Raw genomic sequence first — 11,094 nt, 5'->3', positions numbered from 1 at the left:
TCGTTAGAATATACAACATAAATACATTCAAATACAGAGATCATGGCAGCAATCTTCTAGTAAACTTGTTGCTCCAGTTAACTCCCCCATTATTCATCTCAGCAAGCACCTAAACAGAGTAGACAAAGATCAGCGTCATTCAATGTCGAATAACAAACTCTATAATAGAAAATCAGAACTGCAGCCACATATTCAAACTACTAAAGATTTCATACTATAATACAAATATTTTTTTTTTTTGCTAAAGGGTCAACAAATTGTATTAAAATAGGATATGAGAATGATGTACAAGAGCCTTTAGAAAAGGGAGAGAGAACCAAGAAAAAGGAGGCTTAATCTAACCACCTTCAGCAAAAGAAACCATCAGCAGAAAGAAATAAAACCCCTATCAACAATAACCAAAGAAGAAAGAAAACAGAAAAATTCCTCCCACCTTCGGCAAAGCCATCAGTAGGAAAGGAGCTCACTGATACACTCAACAAAATCTGAAGAAAGATCTTCCGGAAGCATCCCAATCCAAACCATTTGCAATAAAAGATGGTGCTGACGTCCAGTATTGGGAAGATCGAGACTTGGCTGCATGGTTAGCAAGGCGATCCACAACCGTATTAGTTTCCCTAAAACAATGGGTAATGCGCCAGTTGATACTGTTCATAAGATGGTAAATGGTAAATTGCACACCACTCATGCTGAAAGTACCAATGAATTTTCTTTTGGATGATAGCATATACCACAGTCGATGAATCACTTTCAATCAAAAGGCTCTCCACCCCAATATGAATCGCATTTTTAAAACCCAAAAAGAAAGTAGCAAACTCTGCCTTGTAATTTGTACCCACACCATTATAGGAAGCAAAGTAGTTGACCACCATCCCCTTGCCATCTCTGAAAATTCCACCTGAACCCGAGTGTCTTGGGTTTCTCAAAGAACTACTATCAATATTGAGCTTGAACCATCCTGGAGGTGGTGGATGCCAAACTAGTTCAATGATTTTTTGTGCTGGAGCACTGTCAGAACAAATCCTCAACTTTTTGGAGACAACTAATTCATGGATATTAGAAATGTGAACTGGAACCAAAGAGGCAAAATCTTGAACAACAGTAATAATTCCATTGCTCGCCTGCTCTAGAGAACGTTTGATATTGTCAAACCATCTTCAATTTCTTTCAGCCCATATATTCGCAGGAATAATAATCACAAGCAAAAGCCAAACTTTAGATAAAATACTACCTACAGCCCTTCTCTTCCACCACGAGAAAAGCTCTTCAATGGAAGGGAAACCGCACCATTTATGATTAAAAAAATCCATCAATTTTGACCACACAGGAGAGGAGAATTCACAATCCAGAAAGAGATGTAAGAGAGTCTCTTCCTTAATATTACATAACTCACATAGGGAATTCAGAGACACACCATGGCTATGGACTTTGTCGTCTGTAGGCATACATCCATGCGCCAAACGCCATCCAAAAAGACTTGTTAGGGGTTGAAGGCCCTTCATCCATACCAAACTCCACCACGCAGGCCTGATGTGAGAGACCCGTAAGGCATCCCAAGCTGATGAAACCGTGAACTTTCTAGATTCTGGTGTCTTGGGACAAAGTAGTGGGAAGAGGAATCTTGGCAATCTGGTCAGTGACTTATTTAAGCTCAAAAGATAGATTTTTAGGGAATTTCCAACTACCGTCCTCAATGAAGTCAGCCACAGAAGCCGAAAGACCCTTAAGCATCTCAAAATCATGTGATAAAAAATCACTAACACATTTGTTTCCAATCCAGCGGTCATACCAGAAACTAATTGAAACTCCATCACCTATCACCCAGCTTTCAGACAAGTAGACAAAATCCCAGACTTTGCGAAGCCCCGAGAGGATGGATAAGGATTTTGAATTCATCTTGAGAGAGCCATCAGAAGCAACAAACCTTCCACGAAGGAAACTAGCAAAAACCGAAGGATCAGTCTTAACAAACCAGCAAAATTTAGCTAATAAAGCTTTAATATCACATAACCTTTGAACTCCTAGACCACCTTCATTACACGGCTTACATAAGCTCCATTTAACTGTGATTGCTTTGGTGGTGGTAATCTCACTAGTCTAGATGAAATTTTGATGCCAACGATCCATAATTTTAATTGATTCAGCAGGCCAAAGATAGACGGAAAAATTATGGACCGAAATGCTACACATAACCGATTTGACCAATTCAACTCTGTCGGCCATCGAGAGTAAATGACCCTTCCACCCTGCAAATTTGGCTTTAAACTTATCCATGAGAGGAAGGATAAGGTTCTTTTTAACACACCCCTTGAATAACTCCACTCCCAAATAGCGAGTTAGAAAGGAGCACTCCTGAATCCCAAGAATATCAATGATACGAGACTTTCTCTCAGAGGGGGTAGATCCAAGGAAAGCCTTGCTCTTCTCAAGATTAAATACTTGACCTGAACAACCTTGGTAGGCATCAACTAAACTTTTGAGCCGCCTTACACACCGAATCTCCGCATTCATAAAAATAAGAAGATCATCAACATATAGTAGATGAGAGGGAGTGAAAACCTTCCTAGGGTCGGGGATACCTTCAATATGGCCCTTGCTCCGAAGATCCTGTAAATTGCGGCATAGCACTTCTTCAACTAAAATAAATAACATTGGGGCAAGAGGATCACCTTGTTTGAGACCACGCTCCACCTCAAAGAAATCAACCGGGCCTCCATTCACAAAAATCGACAGCCGAGTAGAGATCATAGATTGATGGATCCAGGAAATCCATTTTTGATGAAACCCAAAACACGCCAACACGCCAAAAAGAAAAGCCCACTCTAACTTGTCATAGGCTTTTTGGACATCCAATTTCAAACCCATACAACCTCCATAACATTTAGAGAACATCATATTCGTCAGCTTCGAGGCTACACCAATGTTGGAGAAGATAATTTTTCCTTTCTGGAAAGCACCTTGTTGCTCTGAAATTAGCTTGGAAAATAGGGGTGAAAGCCGAGAAGCAAGAATCTTTGGAATAATTTTATAGAAAAAATTCCCAAGACAAATTGGTCGAAAATGCCCAACCTTAACAGCATTCATCACCTTAGGGTTTAAGGTGATGAAATTGCTATTAACCCCCTTAGCAATTATTCCCTCAATGAAAAAAATTTTAATAGCATTGCATACATTATGACTCACAATATCCTAGCAGACTTGGTAAAAAGTACCTGGAACACCGTCAGGGCCAGGGGCGTTATTCGGGTCCAGATAAAACATGGCGGCTCTAATCTTAGCGTCTGTGGGAATGGCTGTCAAGATCACATTATCAGCATCTGTAACCAAGGATGGAATGTAGGCTAAAAGATCGTCATTGCGAGTTGTCACTCCTCTCTTGTAAAAGTTTTTATAATGAGAGACTAACTGCTCACCAATAGAAACCATATCAGAATGAGTAGCACCATCATCAGACTTGATTTCATGAATATAGTTTTTAACCCTTCTAAGCTGCATTGAAAGGTGAAAAAATTTGGTACATCTATCACCACACTTCACCCTTTTTTCCTTGGATTTTTCACATAAAATTTTTTCTTGAAGAGAGAGAGATTTATCTAAATCCCTTTTTGCACCGACCTCTTGATCAAACAACTCAGCCAAGAAACCTTCAACCTCCATTTTTTCTGAATATCTTCAAGAAGAATTTTATTATTTGAAACATCCCTATCTATGTGAGGGAAAACACCCCTAGCCCAATTACGGAGAGGGTCCTTAAGCCGTTTGAGTTTTGCAGCAACAACAAACATAGGAACACCAAAAAACAGGGCTTCCCAAGATGAGCGAACAAAAGCTTTAAAGGCCGGTTGTTCAGACCAAAACCGTTGCATTCTGAAAGGAGTGTTCTCAGGCTTGAAAGTATCATCACAGGAGATAACAATGGGGGAGTGATCAGAGTAGGACCGTGGGAGAACCTTCTGCGCACAACCTTGAAACATGTCAAGCCAAGAGGCATTGCATAAACCACAATCAAGCACCGCCCTTACATTACCCACTCGCCTATTGTTAGACCATGTAAATGACAATCGAAGATGGGATGGCAAATAAAGAACAGGAGACCATCATAGCAGTGAATTCCTCGGAAGCTCCCACATTAAATCTACCCGGACCAATCTTTTCATGGGAAAAGAGGTAGGAATTAAAATCACCAAAAACAAGCCAAGGGCAAGGAGAACTTGTTATTGATGCTAAATCGCACCACAATTGATGACAATTCACCTTCAAACAGTGAGCATGAACAATAGAAATAAACATACGCACTCCATTAATAGTCAATGCCAGTGAGACATGCTGATCAGAAGAAATTAAAATTGTGGGATTGTTGATAAAGTTCTTCCAAAAAAACCATAGATTAGGAACTCTATCCTGCCTATCATTATGTATAAATTGCGTGCCGAAACCCAGAGAGGAAAAAAGTTGCAAAGGGCACTTGCTTGGCATCACCTTAGGTTCAACAATACATAAGAAAAAAGGATCCTGGTCGCAAATCATAGAGAGAAGATGATCACGAGCCCTACTATTAGATATACCACGAATATTCCAAAAAACACACTTCATTACAGAACTAGTGTTTTTAGAATTTCTGGTAGTTCGGCTACCAGCCGCATTCTTGGCTTGATTTTTCAAGTGCCCCTCAATAATCGCCATTTCAGAATTTCTTCTTTTTTGTTTTCACTCATTTTGCTCCAAATAACCTTTTGATCTCTATACTTGAACAAAAGGATTAGAACTACACTCTCCCTCCTCTTCCTGAGAGTTATTGTCATGTAGAACAATGGCAGTGCGGCCAGAATCTCTACATGAGACCAAAATTGGAGGGGAGGTCGTCTCCCTTAGAGGTGGGATAGGAAGAACAACTGCCAAGGATCCTTGCAAAAAGTGGATAGAAACCGGCGAGATCGGCTCTAAAGCCGTGATTGCTTGCACCGATGCCACATCAGCCTCATGGGTCGAACTACTGGGACCCACAAAATCCTGAGATCCAATTGGATCCACAGGAGATAAAAAACCAACCAACTCAGAGACTTGAAAGGAAGGTCGAGAAAGAGGGACTCCCTCAATCGTAGGAAGTAGGTTACCAATTAGGCCCTCAGCCAAAACTCCCCTATTCTCGACAGTTTCCTTTTCCAATCCAAAAATATTAGAATCATCCTTATCTCTCGATTCGCCTTCCTTATCTGAAAAAGTAACCATATTGGGAGCAATCACCTCTGCCAGAGGACGTCTGTGAGGAAGCCATTCCTGTCAGACCCGCCTTACTGATGGCTGCACATCATCAGCATTTGCACCCGGCTCAGGCGCAGGCTCCTTCTCCTTTGAGAAATGAGGATAAGCCAGCATTTTATGACCAAACTGACGACAAAGCGAGCAACGAATAGGAGGATCTTCATAAACAACTTGCTGCTTGAATACATAGGGAACCATCAACCCTTCTTGCTCCCTTTCAACAAATAACTCAGTCACCCCGGATTGGGAATCGTCGATATCCACACAAACCCTGGTAAAGTGGCCAAAGTGAGAGGCTTGCATTTTCCTATCAATAGATATAGGTCTACCCATAGCAATCGCCATAGACAAGAGGATCTCTTCATGCAAGTACTCTTGAGGGAGATTGGGGAACCTAATCCAAGTAAGGCGATGGGTTATCTCTTGATCATCAACATTAAAATCCTGCCTCCATCTTTGAAAACGCAGGAGTCGTCCATCCACCCGGATAGGCCCTCTTCTCTAGATAGACGTCATATCCTCTTCGTTAGAGAAACGGAAAAGAATAAACCCTTTCCCCAGAGAACGGAGAGCAGCTCTAACAGATAAACCCCAGGAATTAAAAATAATTTTACGAACCCATTCCATGGTGATGAATTTGAAGTTGGGTTTACCCAAAAGCTCAAACTGGTGTTTTTCAAGTTGAGACCTGTAAGCCGCCTGTGGGATTTTAATTCTCGTCAGACCTCCTTCTTTCACCCCCATAAGAAGCTTGTCAATGACTAGAAGTCTGGATCGGCCAACCATGGCAGCATAAAAGGTTTTTCCTAAGGAAAATTAGCACCACATTCGGCCTCAGACTGGGCAAAACAAGAAGATGGAGGAAATCCAAGAAACACTCCTAGATCAGGACATGGAGGAGAGATCTGGATCCTCCACCCATCCCCATCAGGGTCTTGGCCATCGCCAAGGCGAAGGGAAAAACCTTCTTGAAACCTCGGACATTCTCTCTCCTCACCCATATTTCATGTCCATTAAAAACTTAGGGAATTTAAAAAGAGAAGTAAAGGATTAATGGAAGTTGGAATTGATTGATCAGCAGACAGACCAATTACATGAAGCAAACATAGGGGAATTTTTTAACTGATAATCGGATGTGGTTGGCAATGAGAATCATGTGTTTGTATTCGCATGTGGATGAAAATCATAAGAATAAAAAAGAAATCAAAAAAGGGGGGGTTCAAGAAAAGAGAGCATCATAATAACGTACATGAGAATATGAAAGAGGGTTGGAAACTAAAGGTATTATTTAATAATGAACTTGATTTGAAAACCAATTAACCTCCCTAATTTTAATTTGATTTCTAATTGAAATGGCACCCATGTCTTTGACATCAATCTGTCCCAACATATCGTATGTAAAACTTGAACAATATCAACCTTCAAAACCATATTATTCTGTTTATACCAGCCAGATAGCCCATCTCCTGCAGTAGCGACTGATCAATCAATAATAATTAAAAAAAAAAAAAAAAGCAATCTTTATGAAGCGGAGATCAAACTTTATCAATTGATATAAGAATCCAATATGACTATCTGGAGAACCAGAAGGTTTATAGTAATAGAAGATATCAGACACTCATCATATTAGACTATTAGAGAGAGAGAGAGAGAGAGAGAGAGTATGTATCAAGAAATAATAGAGGGGGAAAGGTAAAACCAAAACAACACTCTAATAAGACTCAAAAAATAAGAGCTAGCAAACACAATGAGTAAAAGGAAGAGAGAATAGGCGAGCGAATTATTCCTTGAGTAAGTGTATATTTAGATTATTATACATTAATCCATCAAAAGATAACTCAACATCCAAAGGCATCACATTCTACCCTCTACCTCTGTCTGTAATCTCTCTCTCTCTCTTCCTCTCCCAAACATTCTCTCTATTTTTCTTTGCTGAACTCTCTTTTTCCTCCATGTAAATTGAAACAGGTCTACATACCAACGTAAGTAAAAACAAAGGAGCCCCAAGATCAGAGCTTCCACTCCCCAGAACACTTGGATGCACCTTTCATTGATTCACAAATTGGTTCTGAAGCAATCTTCGCACTTAAACCGAACCAATCCCTTGTTCAGTCATCATACATTTGTTGCCAGTTGCCACCCATTTGATTGATTCCTCTTCCAATCAAACGGTGGAATCTCTGTTCTGTTCATGTCGTTTTTCCTGGGCTTGGACTTTGGAACTCTATCAGAGCTAATCGATTCTTCTTTTTCTTTTGAAGGAGTTCAGCTTTTAAAGACTGAGTGCCACTTCGCCACTCTTAACTGATCTCTCTCGTGAAAAATATGAAGGTTTCTCTCTCTCTCTCTCTCTCTTCAGTTCCTCGTTTTCTGATTTGCCTTATATTCTTCTTCTTCTTCTTCTTATTCACATCGATAGTGGTAGTTGTTTCATTGCCAGAGGATTCATCAATGATAATCTCAAGATTCCAACAGTATCTTCGAATTAACACAGCTCACCCTAACCTTGACTACTCTGCTGCTGCAGATTTCTTCGTCTCTCTAGCCAAAACCATCGGCCTCAAATCGCAATCCCTTGAATTTGTCAAGGCATCTCCTCAAATGGGATCTCCCTTTTATTCTCTTGAATTCGTACATGGACGTGGCAGATCCTTCTATTCTCTTGAATGCGTACTCGGACGTGGTAGCTGCCGAGCACAATAAATGGACTCACCCTCCTTTCGATGCTCAAGTCGATCAGGCCTCTATGCTAGAGGATCCATGAAGTGTATGGACGTGGTAGCTGCCTATTATTCTCTCTCTCACTTCATTTTCTTTATTCTTTATCTCAAATCTTTCATGGGTAGTTTTGCAGCGATTTGCTTGTTAGTTCTGAATTGTCTCTCTTTCTCACACACTGTCAGTTCTAGATTATAAGTCTTTCAAACTGACATCGTCCAACAAAGTTAGGGAGACAGATACAAGCGAAGTCTCTATTAAGTGTAAGTCTTATTCCTAAATCTTATTCAATGAATTGTTCTTATTTATTAGGTTCGTTATCATTGCCCTCCTCCCCTCTCTATGAAAATTTAGTCATGTTCCTACATCATATTCGGTGTATTGCTCTTATTCATTTGATGAAAATTGAGTTAGTCTTGTTTCTACATCTTATTTGATGTATTGTTTTTATTTAGTTAGTTTGTTCTCTATTATTTTAATTGCAGTCCTCCCGGTTGTGTATTCTCCTTGTCGACCGAAGAAGAAAAGTATATAGCGGTTTAAGGGAGGTTTTGCGCATAGAATAGGATTTACAAGAAGAAAGGGAATGAGCGATCGAGGAAGGAGGGGGAAGAACGGAAGTTAGTAGTCGGATTTCAAGGGAGAGAAAAATATTTGATTAGAAAAGTAAATATAAATATTAAAGGGTACCAATGGTTTGATAAAAATAGAAAATAATGAGAAAAAATTATATTAAAAATAAAGGGTATTTAAATAAGGAGGGTAAAATAACAAGTGAAAAAGTAACCATGAAACATGAATTCATGCACTTATATAATAGTATGATATCTATATATATATATATACACACACACATACATACAGAGTGTGTGTGTGAGAGAGAGAGGAAAATCCAGTGTAGTGCTAGATTATATCCATGTTTCCAATGAGTTGTCACATTTAAGAAATTGTAGTTTAACGGGAATGTTTTTACGAACATCGTTCTATATAGAAGTTTATTTCAATTAAGGAGGTGCTAACCAAAAAATTACCCAATAGGATAGTAAATAAAAAGTAATTCAAAGATTAAAAACTAGTTATAATATCTATTATTTAATGGGGGAGAAAAGATCCTTAGATTATCCAATAACTCATTAGTTAGAATGGAATAACTATATCTCATTTACGGTTTTATAACCCAAAAAAAAAAATGTAAAATCAGAAGCTAAAGACCAGTGACCTTGTGTTAAATCTCTTTAATTCGGTCGTCTTAATTATAATTATAAATAGTTTTTATCATTGTAAAGTAAATTCTAAAATGATTAGAAAGACTCATTAAAAATCTAAGTTGTATATTCATAATAATAAAAGGATAAATTACACGTCCCCCCTGGTTTTCAAACGAAACTTAGATCACCCCCTGGTGCTCATGCCCATGCCCAAACCACGCAGCCAGCAGCATGCCCGTGGCCTTCCTCGTGTGAATCCCTTCCCCAATTTTTTTTTAATAATGAAAAAATAAAAAACAATAGGCATCACATATGATAATGAAAAAATTGAAAACATTCTCATAGATAGTGAGGCTCTGATGCCATTGTTGGTAATTAGTGTGCAATCCAGCGGAAGCGTAACAGGATCAATAGATATCGATAGGAGATGTCATTCAATAAGTAGGAACAATGGAAGGATCGATTGTTACCTAGAGTTTCACAGATGCAAAACTTCCAACCGATGATAGCCCTTTCACAGTCATTCCACGCACCATGCATAGCTTTGCGTTCCCTCACGATCAAGCCAACTCCTCCACACTTTAGGGTTCTCAAAACCCTAGACTATCTCCAAGATCAAACACCAAGAGAGGGAAGGGAAGAGAGCACGATTTTTCCAAGGAGAGGGGAGTGCTCCACGTTTTTGGATATGAGAGTGTTTCTCTGTTTTTGGCAATCTCATATTATTTAATATATTATTGCCCTCGCTTATCCCTAATTAAATAGAACACAAGGGCAAGCAATATTGAGTTTCCTAATAGGACTCAATCACTTAGCCCACAAATCTTTCCAATCAAGGAAAGATTCCTATTGCTAGAGGAATCCAATATTGAGTCCAATATCTAATTTTGACTCAAAATCTTTCCTTTTTTAACAGCTTGGAATGGAATAAATCATTAACAAATTGACAAACATCAGATCCAACAATGCCCAAGAATTTTTGAAAAAAACAGGCCTGAAATCATCAATGCCTAGAGCCTTATAAGGTCCAAGGGAAAAGACAACCCATTTAATTTCATGCTCCATAGGAGACGTAAAGAAGAAGAATCATTCTCCGATAAGATAGGATAAAAAAGACAATCCACAAAAGAGTGGTCAAGAAATGGATGAGGAATTTTATTTGGATGGGAGATGTGGATACGTCAAAAGCTGTTACGGTGAGTTGGGACAAAATGTGCAAACCGAGAGATGAAGGAGGATTGGGCATAAGAAGGCTGAGGGAGGTTAATAAAGCTACGTTGTCCAGGCTTACTTGGAAAATCAGATCGTAGGATTCTGTCTTGTATTTTTCTCAAGCATCGGTTTGTTAATAAATGGGGAAACATTAGACCGGGCTATAGTGCTTCTTCAATTTGGCCTAGCATAAGGAGAATGTGGAAATTTGTGGAAGAGCAGGAAAGATAGATATTGGGAGATGGGAAAATTATCAAGTTCTGGTTGGATAGGTGGTTAGGGGTGGACTCTGTTAAACACTTGACTATGTTGGGGGAGGATCTATTTAGTAACAACACTGCAAAAGTTGGAGACTTCATTATTAATGGAGAGTGGGCTTTACCGAAAGTCTCATCTAGATGCCTTACAGAGGTGTTTGATCGGATAAGAGATATTTTAATCCCTGAATCAGAGGTGCGGGATAAGTGTTGCTGGGGGCTTTTAAGATCAGGTAATTTCTCTTTGCTTTCAACTTGGGAGGAAATAAGGAAAAGGAACCCTAAAGTTCCTTGGGAAGATATTATCTGGTGCGAACGGTTACAGCCACGACACTCCACCTTGGGATGGCGTCTGGTTCATGGTAAGCTGCCCACGGATGATGTTATTAAGAAAAAAGGGAGTTCATTTGGTTTCTAGATGCAACATGTACAAAAAG

General features: G+C 39.3%; 1 protein-coding gene across 1 annotated transcript; it reads right to left on the bottom strand.

Moving 5' to 3' along the window:
• Window positions 1-475: 475 nt before the first annotated feature.
• On the bottom strand, window positions 476-4,683 carry LOC122643542. The gene is made up of 9 exons (XM_043837155.1): window positions 4,480-4,683; window positions 4,255-4,326; window positions 4,089-4,149; window positions 3,645-3,964; window positions 3,199-3,489; window positions 2,194-3,012; window positions 1,686-1,962; window positions 700-1,069; window positions 476-617 (listed from the first exon to the last, which is right to left on the bottom strand). The coding sequence occupies exons 1-9, from the start codon at window positions 4,681-4,683 to the stop codon at window positions 476-478; spliced, it is 2,556 nt and encodes an 851-aa protein (XP_043693090.1).
• Between the last annotated feature and the right edge of the window lie 6,411 nt (window positions 4,684-11,094).

Source organism: Telopea speciosissima, chromosome 10 (assembly GCF_018873765.1).
Source record: "Telopea speciosissima isolate NSW1024214 ecotype Mountain lineage chromosome 10, Tspe_v1, whole genome shotgun sequence".
Lineage (NCBI taxonomy): Eukaryota > Viridiplantae > Streptophyta > Magnoliopsida > Proteales > Proteaceae > Telopea > Telopea speciosissima.
The sequence above is the reverse complement of the archived record's forward strand: the minus strand, read 5'-3'. Positions and strand labels throughout refer to the sequence as shown.